Genomic DNA, 14,932 nt, shown 5'->3' on the forward strand with positions numbered 1-14,932 from the left:
CCAGTCTGACGAGTCCTTTGTGGCATGGGAAAGGGGCACGCTGAAGCCCTAATGCCAGGAGAAGAAGCATCGCCAGAGGGGAGATGTTTTCTGCAACCCTTTCTTTCCCTCCGCGGAGCATTCAGGAGAGCTCCTCACCACAGCCTGGTGTCTTTGGCCAGGAAGATGAGGCCTGTGCACCCATTCCCTTCCACCCTCCAAGTGTCTCCCCAGTGCTGACTCTGCCCCCACATGCAGTTCAACCCACAGGAGATTCAAGGGCACTGAGACCATGGCATATTTCAGTCTCCAGTCTGTACAGATGGAAGACGTTCTTCCTTTCCAGGTGCAGGACTTGCCTTTTGTCTTTCTTGAATGCCGTGACACTGCCATGGGCCCATTCCTTGAGCCAGTCTAGGTCTCCCTTTACAGCAGCCCTGCCCTGAAGTACATCAGCTGGCTTGTACGGGGCAACTTTTTTCAGGTAGACCTTTATACAATGCCCACTCGCCGCTGGGAGGGCTCCCCCTTCTTATTTCAACTCTTTCAGATGCTACAGTGTTCTGAGACACCTTGTAGGTGAAGACGGAGCGAGAGAAGGCATTGACTCCCCTCAGCCTGCTCTCTGTCCACCCTTCAGGAAATCAACCACCCCCGTCAGCAGTGGGCCCACATTTTGCTCCGTCAGTCTTTGGCTACTCTTGTAGGGGTCGTTCTTGCTCTTGATGACTGTTGACTGTTCTTTATTCGCCTCGAAATCCTCTTCTTAATGCTGCCCTACGTGCTGTCCAGCACCTTGCTGCAAGGGCGCAGGCTGCCTCATGGTGTCCGCCAGGACACATGTCCTCTGCTGCAAAGCTACTTTACAGCCTGTCAGCCCCAGTCTTCAGTGGTGCGTGACATTCTTCCTCACCCAGTGCATTTCTGTTGGCTAAGCTCATAATATTCCTGTCTGCCCATGTCTCCACCCTGGTGACATCCCTCTGAACAGCAGCGCACCTATCTGCTCTATAAACCCCCTCCTGACCCCACAATTGTGTGTTATCTGAAGACTTCCTGAGGGTGCAGTCCCTCCCACCCTGCATGTCGTATGTACAGCGATTAAACACTATTGACCCCAGCTTAACCACCTGTTGTACCCTAGGAGAGACGGGCTGCCAGCTGGATTTCATGCCACTCATCACAACCCTTGGAGACCAGCAGCCATGCCAGATTTTAATCCCCTGCACTGCCCTCTTCCCCAGCCTGTATTTCATCAATTGGTCTGGAAGGATTGTTACAGCAGACAGCATCAAAAGCCTTGGTTAGAGGAGATTAACAACATTCGCTGCACTTCCCTCACTCACCGGCGCCAGGCACGCTATCAAAGAAGGTCATGAGGTTGGTCAGGTCTGCTTTCCCCTCCATAAATCCATGCTGACCACCCACAATCGCTTTCTTGTCCTTTCACCTTGTGAAATGCCTTCCAGGATGATTTGCTCTACCACTTTGCAGTGACCAAGGTGAGGCTGACTGGCCTGTGGTTCCCTGGCTCCTCCATGCCCTTCTTGAAGACAGGAGGCTGGTTTGCCTTCTTCCAGTCCTCAGATGCATTCCTGACTTTCAAAGGCAGTTGAGGGTGGCCTTGTACTGATACCAACCAACTCCCTTGGGTGCATGTCACAGAATCACAGAATCACAGAATGGTAGGGGTTGGAAGGGACCTCTGGGGGTCACCCAGTCCAACCCTCCTGCCAAAGCAGGGTCACCCAGAGCAGGCTGCACGGGATCTTGTCCAGGCGGGTCTTGAATATCTCCAGAGAAGGAGACTCCACAACTGCCCTGGGCAGCCTGTTCCAGTGCTCCATCACCCTCAGAGTGAAGAAATTCTTCCTCATGTTCAGACGGAACTTCCTATGCTTCAGTTTGTGCCCGTTGCCCCTTGTCCTGTCGCTGGGCACTACTGAAAATAGCTTGGCCTCATCCTCCTTACACCCACCCTTCTGATATTTGTAAGTATATATCAGGTCCCCTCGCAGCCTTCTCTTCTTCAGGCTGAACAAGCCCAGATCCCTCAGCCTCTCCTCATAGGACAGATATTCCAGTCCTCTCACCATCCTCATAGCCCTCCGCTGGACTCTCTCCAGTAGCTCTTCATCTTTCTTGAACTGGGGAGCCCAGAACTGGACACAGTACTCCAGATGAGGCCTCACCAGGGCACTGTAGAGGGGAAGGAGAACCTCCCTCGACCTGCTTGCCACACTCTTCTTGATGCATCCCAGGATCCCATTAGCTTTCTTGGCAGCCAGGGCACACTGCTGGCTCATGGTTAACCTGTCATCCACCAGGACATCCAGGTCCCTCTCCGCAGAGCTGCTCACCAGCAGGTCCGCCCCAAGCTTGTACAGATGCATGGGGTTGTTCCTCCCCAGGTGCAGGACCCTGCATTTGCCTTTGTTGAACCTCATCAGGTTCCTCTCTGCCCAGCTTTCCAGCCTGTCCAGGTCACGCTGAATGGCAGCACAGCCTTCCGGTGTGTCTACCACATCTCCCAGTTTGGTGTCATCAGCAAACTTGCTGAGGGTACATTCTAACTCTTCATCCAGGTCGTTGATGAAGAAGTTAAACAAGGCTGGGCCCAGTACTGACCCCTGAGGGACACCACAAGTTACCAGCCTCCAACTAGACTCAGCGCCGCTGACGACAACCCTCTGAGTTCTGCCATTCAGCCAGTTCTCAATCCACTTCACCGACCACTCATCCAGCCCACACTTCCTGAGCTTCCCTAGGAGGATATCATGGGAGACTGTGTCGAAAGCCTTGCTGAAGTCTAGGTAGACAACATCCACGACCCTCCCTTCGTCTACCCAACCAGTCATGTCATTGTAGAAAGTTATCAGATTGGTCAAGCATGATTTCCCCTTGGTGAATCCACGCTGACTACTCCTGATAACCTTCTTTTCCTCCACTTGCTTGATGATGGCCTCCAGGATAAGCTGCTCCATCACCTTTCCCAGGATGGAGGTGAGGCTGACCGGCCTGTAGTTCCCTGGGTCCTCCTTCTTGCCCTTTTTGAAGACTGGAGTGACATTGGCCTTTCTCCAGTCCTCGGGCACTTCTTCTGTCCTCCAGGACCTCTCGAAGATGATGGAGAGAGGCTCAGCAATGACATCCACCAGCTCCCTCAGCACTCGTGGGTGCATTCCATTGGGCCCCATGGATTTGCGGACGTCCAGATCACTTAAGCGATCCCTCACACAGTCCTCCTCAACAAGGGAAAGTCATCCTCTCTGTAGGCTTCTTCTCTTACCTCCGGGGCCTGGGATTCCTGAGGGCCAGTCTTAGCACTGAAGACTGAAGCAAAGAAGGCATTTAGTAGCTCTGCCTTCTCCGCATCGTCTGTGCTTGCATGCAGTGACTCTGGGCCTCGGGCAGTGCAGGAGCAGTATAAAAGTGGCTGTTTTCCTCACTCTCTCATCCACTCTTCTTGCCTCATTCTCCCTGGGAACAGGGTGAGTTTGAAGCTCTTTCTCCTCCTCTTCATTATTCTCCTCCTCCTCCTTCCCCTCTGAGATTTCTCAGCACATACCTGCACCTGGGTCCTATGCTTGGGTTTGGGGCTGCTTGTGATGGGAGAGGGAAGGGAACAGAAGGTGTGGCATGGAGAGAGGCTGGGACTTGTCTGAGATGTCTCCTGAGCTACGGGTAGGTAAGGATTTCCCTGGGCTTTGTTACTCTTGGCAGGGCTGCCTTGGGTTGAGAGGAAGGAGAAGCCTGTGGGCCTCCCTCAAACACCTCCACCTCGTGTCTCCCGCTTGTGGCTTTTCTCCCTTGAGATCTGGTGAGAGGCTACTCCTCACGCACCCCTCATGCCTTGCTTCTCCCTGTCCTCTCTCGCAGGTGCCCCTCCAGCCCAGAGACATGTCCTGCTACAACCTGTGCCTGCCATGCCAGCCCTGTGGCCCGACCCCACTGGCCAACAGCTGCAATGAGCCCTGTGTCAGGCAGTGCCAGGACTCCACCGTCGTCATCCAGCCCTCCCCCGTGGTGGTGACCCTGCCTGGCCCCATCCTCAGCTCCTTCCCACAGAACACCGCCGTGAGATCCTCCACCTCCGCTGCTGTTGGCAGCATCCTCAGCTCTCAGGGAGTGCCCATCTCCTCCGGGGGCTTTGGCCTCTCCAGCTTCGGCAGCCGCTACTGTGGCACGAGGTGCCTCTCCTGCTAAAGCTGCTGGCTATGGCCCTGGGAAAGGTCCCCATGGACTCTCCAGATGGTACCGGACAGGGGATAGATCATGGTGTAGTTGCTTCCAGAAGGGCTGAGCAACTGCAGCCTGCACCCCTTTGCAGAGGGATGGGCACAGCTTGGGCTCTCAGGAAGCATGGCCCATGCCTGTCTTTCCCCTCTTCCACTATCTCCTTTCCCTCCCGTGTCCTCATTCTCTTGTGCTCCCCTGGGTTGTGAGGCCTCCAAAGCCAGCCTGTGGAAGACTTGCTGACCATTCCCCTTCTGTGGGGCAGGCAGATGGACATCTGGGAGGATCTCCGTCACAGCCATAGGGCGTGGACTCTCTTCAGTCCCTGGTGCTCCCTGCACTCAGACCAACCCCGTTTCCCTCTTTTGACTTATTAAAGTTCTACTGCATCCTAGTCTGTGTCTCTGTGTCATCCTTTTCCCTCCAGATGCTCTCCCAGGATGCCCAGGGAGACAGATGCTCCTCAGCAGCTGTGAGGGGGTTGTTTGGGATGGTTTTGCAGTGACTGTTAAGACAGGCTTGCTTTGATTATGCTTAGTCATGCTTAGGGTGACCCTCTGCTTTCTGAACTTGTCTTTGAGAGGTCCTGGAGGACAGGAGAAGTGCCCGAGGACTGGAGAAAGGCCAATGTCACTCCAGTCTTCAAAAAGGGCAAGAAGGAGGACCCAGGGAACTACAGGCCGGTCAGCCTCACCTCCATCCCGGGAAAGGTGATGGAGCAGCTTATCCTGGAGGCCATCATCAAGCAAGTGGAGGAAAAGAAGGTTATCAGGAGTAGTCAGCGTGGATTCACCAAGGGGAAATCATGCTTGACCAATCTGATAACTTTCTACAATGACATGACTGGCTGGGTAGACGAAGGGAGGGTCGTGGATGTTGTCTACCTAGACTTCAGCAAGGCTTTCGACACAGTCTCCCATGACATCCTCCTAGGGAAGCTCAGGAAGTGTGGGCTGGATGAGTGGTCGGTGAAGTGGATTGAGAACTGGCTGAATGGCAGAACTCAGAGGGTTGTCGTCAGCGGCGCTGAGTCTAGTTGGAGGCTGGTAACTTGTGGTGTCCCTCAGGGGTCAGTACTGGGCCCAGCCTTGTTTAACTTCTTCATCAACGACCTGGATGAAGAGTTAGAATGTACCCTCAGCAAGTTTGCTGATGACACCAAACTGGGAGATGTGGTAGACACACCGGAAGGCTGTGCTGCCATTCAGCGTGACCTGGACAGGCTGGAAAGCTGGGCAGAGAGGAACCTGATGAGGTTCAACAAAGGCAAATGCAGGGTCCTGCACCTGGGGAGGAACAACCCCATGCATCTGTACAAGCTTGGGGCGGACCTGCTGGTGAGCAGCTCTGCGGAGAGGGACCTGGGTGTCCTGGTGGATGACAGGTTAACCATGAGCCAGCAGTGTGCCCTGGCTGCCAAGAAAGCTAATGGGATCCTGGGATGCATCAAGAAGAGTGTGGCAAGCAGGTCGAGGGAGGTTCTCCTTCCCCTCTACAGTGCCCTGGTGAGGCCTCATCTGGAGTACTCTGTCCAGTTCTGGGCTCCCCAGTTCAAGAAAGATGAAGAGCTACTGGAGAGAGTCCAGCGGAGGGCTATGAGGATGGTGAGAGGACTGGAATATCTGTCCTATGAGGAGAGGCTGAGGGATCTGGGCTTGTTCAGCCTGAAGAAGAGAAGGCTGCGAGGGGACCTGATATATACTTACAAATATCAGAAGGGTGGGTGTAAGGAGGATGAGGCCAAGCTATTTTCAGTAGTGCCCAGCGACAGGACAAGGGGCAACGGGCACAAACTGAAGCATAGGAAGTTCCGTCTGAACATGAGGAAGAATTTCTTCACTCTGAGGGTGATGGAGCACTGGAACAGGCTGCCCAGGGCAGTTGTGGAGTCTCCTTCTCTGGAGATATTCAAGACCCGCCTGGACAAGATCCCGTGCAGCCTGCTCTGGGTGACCCTGCTTTGGCAGGAGGGTTGGACTGGGTGACCCCCAGAGGTCCCTTCCAACCCCTACCATTCTGTGATTCTGTGATTCTGTGACATGCACCCAAGGGAGTTGGTTGGTATCAGTACAAGGCCACCCTCAACTGCCTTTGAAAGTCAGGAATGCATCTGAGGACTGGAAGAAGGCAAACCAGCCTCCTGTCTTCAAGAAGGGCATGGAGGAGCCAGGGAACCACAGGCCAGTCAGCCTCACCTTGGTCACTGCAAAGTGGTAGAGCAAATCATCCTGGAAGGCATTTCACAAGGTGAAAGGACAAGAAAGCGATTGTGGGTGGTCAGCATGGATTTATGGAGGGGAAAGCAGACCTGACCAACCTCATGACCTTCTTTGATAGCGTGCCTGGCGCCGGTGAGTGAGGGAAGTGCAGCGAATGTTGTTAATCTCCTCTAACCAAGGCTTTTGATGCTGTCTGCTGTAACAATCCTTCCAGACCAATTGATGAAATACAGGCTGGGGAAGAGGGCAGTGCAGGGGATTAAAATCTGGCATGGCTGCTGGTCTCCAAGGGTTGTGATGAGTGGCATGAAATCCAGCTGGCAGCCCGTCTCTCCTAGGGTACAACAGGTGGTTAAGCTGGGGTCAATAGTGTTTAATCGCTGTACATACGACATGCAGGGTGGGAGGGACTGCACCCTCAGGAAGTCTTCAGATAACACACAATTGTGGGGTCAGGAGGGGGTTTATAGAGCAGATAGGTGCGCTGCTGTTCAGAGGGATGTCACCAGGGTGGAGACATGGGCAGACAGGAATATTATGAGCTTAGCCAACAGAAATGCACTGGGTGAGGAAGAATGTCACGCACCACTGAAGACTGGGGCTGACAGGCTGTAAAGTAGCTTTGCAGCAGAGGACATGTGTCCTGGCGGACACCATGAGGCAGCCTGCGCCCTTGCAGCAAGGTGCTGGACAGCACGTAGGGCAGCATTAAGAAGAGGATTTCGAGGCGAATAAAGAACAGTCAACAGTCATCAAGAGCAAGAACGACCCCTACAAGAGTAGCCAAAGACTGACGGAGCAAAATGTGGGCCCACTGCTGACGGGGGTGGTTGATTTCCTGAAGGGTGGACAGAGAGCAGGCTGAGGGGAGTCAATGCCTTCTCTCGCTCCGTCTTCACCTACAAGGTGTCTCAGAACACTGTAGCATCTGAAAGAGTTGAAATAAGAAGGGGGAGCCCTCCCAGCGGCGAGTGGGCATTGTATAAAGGTCTACCTGAAAAAAGTTGCCCCGTACAAGCCAGCTGATGTACTTCAGGGCAGGGCTGCTGTAAAGGGAGACCTAGACTGGCTCAAGGAATGGGCCCATGGCAGTGTCACGGCATTCAAGAAAGACAAAAGGCAAGTCCTGCACCTGGAAAGGAAGAACGTCTTCCATCTGTACAGACTGGAGACTGAAATATGCCATGGTCTCAGTGCCCTTGAATCTCCTGTGGGTTGAACTGCATGTGGGGGCAGAGTCAGCACTGGGGAGACACTTGGAGGGTGGAAGGGAATGGGTGCACAGGCCTCATCTTCCTGGCCAAAGACACCAGGCTGTGGTGAGGAGCTCTCCTGAATGCTCCGCGGAGGGAAAGAAAGGGTTGCAGAAAACATCTCCCCTCTGGCGATGCTTCTTCTCCTGGCATTAGGGCTTCAGCGTGCCCCTTTCCCATGCCACAAAGGACTCGTCAGACTGGAGGACAAACCAGCATCATTAGGAAAGCGAGGAAACATCCCCAAACTCCCCAACACGTGAGGGCTCTCAGGACCCCGCAGTGCTACGTGCCTGAGGATGGATGCTCAGGGAGGGGATGTGCTCAGAAGGGCCCTGGGTACAAAAGCAGCTCTCAGACTACATCAAAGAGGTGAAGCACTTCCCTGCCCTGCAGTCATGGAGGCAGCAGGGACGCATCCCAGGAGGGCAAGGGAATGCCTTCAGTTGGCAAGCTTCCTGGGATAGACATTCTCAACTCACGCTCTCATTTTGGATTGGCTGTGCGTCAGCCTTTTGGTGCAAGGCCAAGACAGGATTGCGTGCTGTGTCCCACACAGGTCTGAATTCCCCTCGGGCCAGGGCAGTTCCACCCCTGCCCTGGAAAATCCGTCTCTGAGCACTGGGCTGTACCCAAGTACACAGCTCCAGGCCAGGCCCCACCGGCCATCGCCCTCAGCCTGACCTTGACAGCACTCCCACAGCTTGGGTGTGGTCACGGGACGGTCAGCGTGTTTTGGAAAAGTGGCCAGGCGCTTGGGTGCGGTGCTGGTCAGATCCAAAGTGTGTGACTAAAGTGCATGGTGATGTGAGGAGAGCAGGAGGAACAAGGCACTGTCCCAAGCCCCAGCACACCCCTCTGGTAGTGAGAGGGGAGGGACATGACTGCACAGGGCTTGTTGAGGAATCACAGGCTTTGGGAGGGCAACATTCTCCTTCTGCAAGCCTGCTGACGGCACTGGTGTGGGCCCCCAGAGACTGCCACAGGAGGCGACGACTTTGCCAAAGAAATTGGCTAATGTCTCCCCAGAAGCAGAAACTTCCTTGGGTGAAGGTGTTAAAAACCAGCTGTGCCTATAGAGGCAGTGACCAGTGGCTGCTGGAGTGAGCAGGGAGGCAGGCAGGGAGATGAAAGTGGCGTGTCCTCATTCGTAGAAGCCTTTGGGCACTCAGGAGAGGACTGCATTGGCAGGAAGATACGCGCACTGTCCCGTGCAGGGCGCTGAAAACAACCTCACCAGATTTCCCCACGCCCACGTTCGCTGCCTGCACAGGACTCCTCCAGCGCTTGGGGGCACATCTTCTGCCTTTGCTGATGTGTTCCTGCCCAGGAAATGATAAGGTCTTTCATTGTGGCACTTCAAAGGAGCCTCCGTGTCGCAGTGGGTGTGTCCGAAATTAGGAAATGAAATGACTTTGTTGATGGCAACCAAAACACAGCCTGTGCCATTAGGTAGGATATATTTATATTTCTTTGGAGTTCGAGTCTGCTGGAAAATTGCTGCCCTTGTGAAGTGACTGTGGGCCTGGGGCAGTGCAGGAGCAGTATAAAAGTGGGCCGTTCTCCTCACCCTCTCACCCAGTGCTCTCGCCTCCACGTCCTTGGGAACAAGGTGAGTCTGAATACCTTTGTCCTATTTCTCAGTTCCTCCTCCTCTTCCTCTTCTGTCCCTTTGTCTTGTGGTGGGTCTTGGAGCTGTGTGACATGGCAGAAGGAAGGGAGCAGAAGGCGTGGTATGGAGAAAGGCTGGGGCTTGTCTGGCATGTCTCTCGAGCTATGGGCTAGGCGAGGATCTCCATGGCTTGGTTGCAACTGATGGGGCTCTTGTGGGCTGAGGGCAAGAGTCTCCCTCATGATGTGGTGACAAGCTGCTCTTCACCCACCCTTCTTGCTCTGCTTCCTACTGCCCTTTCTCGCAGGTGCCCCTCCAGCCCCAAGACATGTCCTGCTACAACCCGTGCCTGCCATGCCAGCCCTGCGGCCCGACCCCGCTGGCCAACAGCTGCAATGAGCCCTGTGTCAGGCAGTGCCAGAGCTCCACCGTCATCATCGAGCCCTCCCCCGTGGTGGTGACCCTGCCTGGCCCCATCCTCAGCTCCTTCCCACAGAACACCGCCGTGGGATCCTCCACCTCCGCTGCCGTTGGCAGCATCCTCAGCTCTCAGGGAGTGCCCATCTCCTCCGGTGGCTTTGGCCTCTCCGGCTTCGGCAGCCGCTACTGCGGCACGAGGTGCCTCCCCTGCTAAAGCAGCTAAAGCTGCTGGCGATGGCCCTGGGGAAGGCCCCCAGCGACACACAAAATGGCACCGGACTGGGCATGGAGCATTGTGTTGCTGCTTTCAGGGGGGCTGACCATCCCCAGCACTCCTTGCAAATGGACCAGCCCAGCCTGGGCTCTGGGAAAGCATGGCCCATACCTGCCTTTCCCCTCTTCCACTCTCTCCTTTCCCTCCCGTGTCCTTGTTCTCTTGTAGTCCCCTGGGCTGTGAGGCCTCCAAAGCCAGCCTAAGGTGAACCTGCTGGTCCTGCTCCCTTTGTGGGGAAATGCAAATGGACACCTGGAAGGATCTCTGCCACGGCCATCAGGAGTAGACTCCTATCTGGTCCTCTTACTCTCTGCACTGGGCCTTCCATTCAGAGCAAACTCATTTCACTCTTTTGACTCATTAAAGTTCTGCTGCATCCCAGGCCATGCCTCTGTGTCATCCTTTTCCCTCCAGATGCTCTATCAAGATGCCCAAGTGGAGACAAGTTGCTCAGAGATGGTTCTGGAAGGAGGTGTTTGAGGATGGTTGTGCAGTGACTGTTAACATAGGCTTGCATAGAGTGTGCTTAGTCATGCATTGGGTTACTCTCTGCTTTCTAAACTTCTCTGCCTTCTCCAAAAGCAGCAGGCTGATAATATTTCAGATACAAAAGGGATTTTACTCTGAATGACACCCATGAAGCTTTGTGGAGGGAAAGTGGACGCAGAGCGCCACTGTGTTTCTGTGGTGCGTCAGGATAACTTGGTCTGCATCTGGCAATCCTTCCCATGCCATGAAATTTCCACTGTCTTGTGGGCTGGGGGTTGCCCTGGTTTTGGCTGGGTTAGGGTTAGTTTTCTGTGTTTCTGTGCTGCTGCTGTGTTTTGGATTTCGTACGAGAAGAGGGAGGGAACCTAGCTAGTCAGGCAGCCCAACCTGGCCAATGGAAATACCCCATACCATGGACATCAGGCTCACTTTATGAATTGGGGTTGGCTGGCAGAGGGGAGGAATTGGCTCAGCTCCATGAGTTCGAATCCGCTCTTGGCCGGGAGTTCAAACGTTTCCAGGAGTTTGGTCTTTTTTGGGAGTTTTGTGAAATTCATGAAATTCACGATTTTCTGGGTTCTGCGATCGCTGCTCAGGGACTGGCTGCAAATTGGTCATCGAGTGGTGAGAAAAAATGTATATAGTTTATTTTGCACATTCAGTAGTAGTAGTAGTAGTAGTAGCAGCAGTAGCAGTAGTATTTCCTTTGTTGTCTTATTGAACTGTCTTTATCTTTACCCACAGTTTTACCTTTTGTCCATTACTCCTCCCCATCCTGCTGGTGGGGAAGGGGAGGGGTCAGTGGGCGGCTGTTGGGTCCTAATTGCCGGCTGCCGGGTTAAGCCACAAGAGGGGTCCACTTCCCATGGAAGCTGCGTGCCAGGACCCCTTTTGTTCTTCATAAATGCTCGATCTGAGAACAATCCCTCCTTTCTGTGTTGTGGGAAAAAGTCCTCTGCAGAGACTAGAAAAGATTTTGACACAGGTCTGCTGGACCTGGAGGAGCATTTACCAGTTTCTTTCAGGCCCTGGAACCATGCAATGAGAGCAGGTCGAAATAGCCCTGTGTAGCCTACTGTGAGTGTGGCCCTGACCTGGGATTTGGTTTCCATTCCCTGTCATCTTGGGCTTCTCCCGAGTCCCTGAGCACTTCACAAAGTGGTGTTGGAAGGGAGGGAACAGCAAGCCCTGGAGGTGTTGACATGCAGGAAGAAAGTGCTAGCCACAGTGTGCTGCATTACACTTGTCAGCCGTGAGAGAGACTGGGATATCCTAGTACTGTTAACAGGAAAAGCACTTCCAATTTCCTACTGTCCTTGCAGGAAACTGGTGCATCTGTGTTGTAAAAGGAAAAATTCACATCTGCAGGACAACAGAGAGCTCCCACAGTGACACACATCTCTAGTGGGTTAACTCTGGCCGGCTGCCAGGTGCCCACCAAGCTGCTCTGTCACTCCCACTACTCTACAGGACAGGGGGAGAAAATATGACAAAAAAACAAGGCGACCTAATAAGTGCTTATAAATATCTCAAGGGTGGGTGTCAGGAGGACGGGACCAAATTCTTTTCACTGGTGCCTAGTGACAGGACAAGGGGCAACGGGCAAAAACTGAAGCAGAGGAAGTTCCAGCTGAACATGAAGAAGAGCTTCTTCACTCTGAGGGTGACGGAGCCCGGGAACAGGATGCCCAGGGAGGCTGTGGAGTCTCCTTCTCTGGAGATATTCCAGACCCGCCTGGACGTGGTGCTGTGCAGCCAGCTCTGGGTGACCCTGCTTCGGCAGGGGGTTGGGCTGGGTGACCCACAGAGGTCCCTTCCAACCCCGAACATTCTGTGATTCTGTGATTCTGTGATTCTGTGATTCTGTGATTCAGATAAGGCCAGTGAGTTCACTTACCAATTACCGTCATGGTCAAAACAGACTTGTCTTGGGGAAAATAATTTAATTTCATGCCAATAAATAAGACTAAAACTACTTTCCCCCCACGCCCTTCTTCTCAAGATCAGCTTCGCTCCTGACTCTTTTACCTCCTCTTTCACTGCCCCGAGCTGCACAGGGGGGTGGGTAATGGTGGTGGTCAGGTCATGACGCTTTGCCTCTGCCGCTCCTTCCTCCTCATGCTGCTCCCCCGCTCCAGCATGGAGTCCTTCCCGTGGGACACAGTCCCACATGAACCTCTCCAATGTGGGTCCTTCCCACGGTCTTCAGTTCTTCATGAACTGCTCCAGCATGGGTCCCTCCCAATGGGTGCGTTTGTTCAGGAGCAGACTGCTCCAGGGTGAGCGCCCGGAGCACCTCGTCCCCCTCCTTATCCACTGACCTTGGTGTTAGCAGGGTTGTTTCTCTCACATTTTCTCTTGTCTCTCTCTCAGCTGTTGCACAATGTTTTTTACCATTCTGAAGTGTGTTATCACAGAGGTGCTACCAATGTCACTGACTGACCTAGTTTTGGTCAGTGGCAAGTCCATTCTGAGGACAGTTGAAACTGGCTCTATCCAACATGGGAGCAGCTTCTGGTGTCTTCTCTGAGAAGCCACCCCTCCTTCCGCTCCCTTCCTCCCCCCCTCATTACTGAAATCTTTCCACGTAAGCCCGATACAACATCTATAACCTTTGCTCCCAGATCCATCCGAAGAGACAGTAAGAGAGAGAGGGATAGATGGAGAAAGGAAAAAGGAAGAATGCTGGCTTTGGGGTCAGGAAGGAAGTGCCTTTTTTCTCTCCGTCTTCTCTTCTCCTTTCTAGCAGTAACAGCATCTTGAGGAAACCTGTGCACAAGGTCCTGTGCAGCCTGCTGTAGGCGACCCTGCTTCGGCAGGGTGGTTGGACTAGATGACCCACAGAGGTCCCTTCCAACCCCTACCATACAACCCTGGGACCCGTGCCACGGCCATATGATCCTGGTTCATTACAGGAGTCATCTTTCTCCCTTCCTATTGTCGCCAGAACATCGAAGGTGGCCACACATTGTGTGGGATCCACCCACATGGAAACATTGTGAACAAATAGGGCTGCGTCTTTACTGGGATCACAAGAAGGAAGTGAACCAGTAGCAGGCGGCCTCAATACAGTCCCTGGGGTGCAGCACACAGGCAGGGCACGTGAGGCTGAAGGAAGCTCCCATCAGCCTTTGCCATCCCTGGCCCTTGCCTGAGCAGTCAGGAGTGAAAGGGCTGGTTCTTGCTGCTGCCTTGGCATATAAACTCTGTAACTTTCCCGTTTGGTGAGATTTCACATCAGCAGAGTCTGTCACTGCTGCTCTCTGCTCTCCCCTAGAGCTGTAGCAATAACATGCTCTCTCATGTTACCTTGCAGATAACTCACACTAGGTGAAGGTGACGCCACTCTGTCTGGAAAAATCATTAATTTCTGCTTGTTGAAGATAAGCATAGGAGGCATGACCATAACACCAAGCCCTCCTTCCTAGAATTTGTTACCTTTGGCTCAGATGATAGTTACGAAAACTAAAATAGAATCAAAATAGTACAGAGAAGTACTTATATCACGTCAGTTTAGCGAGAGGAGAGGGACCAGATCCGCTTACAAGATTCCCCAGGCTTGAAGACAGACCTTGATTCACAGAGAGAGTAACACAGTTTGTGCTAGCTAGCTGTCTAACCAAAGACATCCTTGTAATGTGGCCACACATTCATTCACTCCCAAAAAAGGTCTGCCAAATTGGAGCCAAGGAGTCAAAGCAAACAGGATGGTCTGTGTATTTGGGAGGGGACAGCAGTGATAAAAAGGAGGAACCTAGGGGACTTGTAAGAAAGTCGGAGAGAGACTTTTTGTCAAGGCCTGTAGTGATAGGACGAGGAGCAACAGTTTTAAACTGAAATAGGGTGGCTGTAGATCGGACAAAAGGAAAAAATTTCTTAAGATGAGGGTGGTGAGACACTGGAAAAGGTTGCCCAGAGAATGGTGGGATAGCCAATCACTGGAAGCGTTCAAGGTCAGATTCGACGGAACTTTGAGGAACATGATCTGTTTACAGATATCCTTGCCCATGGCAGGGAGACCGGACTAGATGACCTTTAAAGGTGTCTACCAGTCCAAACGATTCTGTTATTTTACACTACCTTTCTACAGTAAGTAAACCCACTGCACTGTATCCCTCCCATTGAGAATTCTAGGTTAGGATGGGTTCTCCTGGCCTCTCCTGCAAAGCTGGTGCCTACGTCTTGTCAATACCATAGTCCTCCCTGACTCCTAGCACCACACTGCTGAGCTTACCAAGGAAAAAGAAAAGGCGTGCACAAGAAAGTGGATGGTAGGCGCTGAACTACGTCACGTAATTATACTCAGACCAAATACACACACAAATTCAGAAATTAGAGAATCACCCGATGCATAACTACGTGTTCTTCAAGCAAACCTGTTTTAACAGTCAATGCGCAATCATCCCCAGCAACCCCCTCCCAGAGCCAGCCCTGCGCAACGTGTGGCTTC

At 53.2% G+C, this 14,932-nt stretch overlaps 2 protein-coding genes across 3 annotated transcripts; both read left to right on the top strand.

Moving 5' to 3' along the window:
* Positions 1 to 3,398: 3,398 nt before the first annotated feature.
* On the top strand, positions 3,399 to 4,185 carry LOC142364414 (feather keratin 1-like). Its single transcript, XM_075443897.1, has 2 exons — positions 3,399 to 3,470; positions 3,878 to 4,185. The coding sequence occupies exon 2, from the start codon at positions 3,880 to 3,882 to the stop codon at positions 4,183 to 4,185; it is 306 nt and encodes a 101-aa protein (XP_075300012.1). The 5' UTR covers positions 3,399 to 3,470; positions 3,878 to 3,879.
* On the top strand, positions 3,441 to 9,933 carry LOC142364412 (feather keratin Cos1-1/Cos1-3/Cos2-1-like). Of its 2 annotated transcripts, none has more exons than XM_075443895.1 (2): positions 3,441 to 3,470; positions 9,607 to 9,933. In XM_075443895.1, exon 2 carries the CDS (start codon positions 9,628 to 9,630, stop codon positions 9,931 to 9,933), a length of 306 nt encoding a protein of 101 aa, XP_075300010.1. In that variant the 5' UTR covers positions 3,441 to 3,470; positions 9,607 to 9,627. The 2 variants fall into 2 exon arrangements, with proteins under 2 accessions (XP_075300010.1, XP_075300009.1); XM_075443894.1 differs by lacking the exon at positions 3,441 to 3,470 and adding an exon at positions 9,227 to 9,299 and having other exon boundaries at positions 9,626 to 9,933.
* The last annotated feature ends 4,999 nt before the right edge of the window (positions 9,934 to 14,932 follow it).

Source organism: Opisthocomus hoazin, chromosome 26, assembly GCF_030867145.1.
Source record: "Opisthocomus hoazin isolate bOpiHoa1 chromosome 26, bOpiHoa1.hap1, whole genome shotgun sequence".
Taxonomy (NCBI): domain Eukaryota; kingdom Metazoa; phylum Chordata; class Aves; order Opisthocomiformes; family Opisthocomidae; genus Opisthocomus; species Opisthocomus hoazin.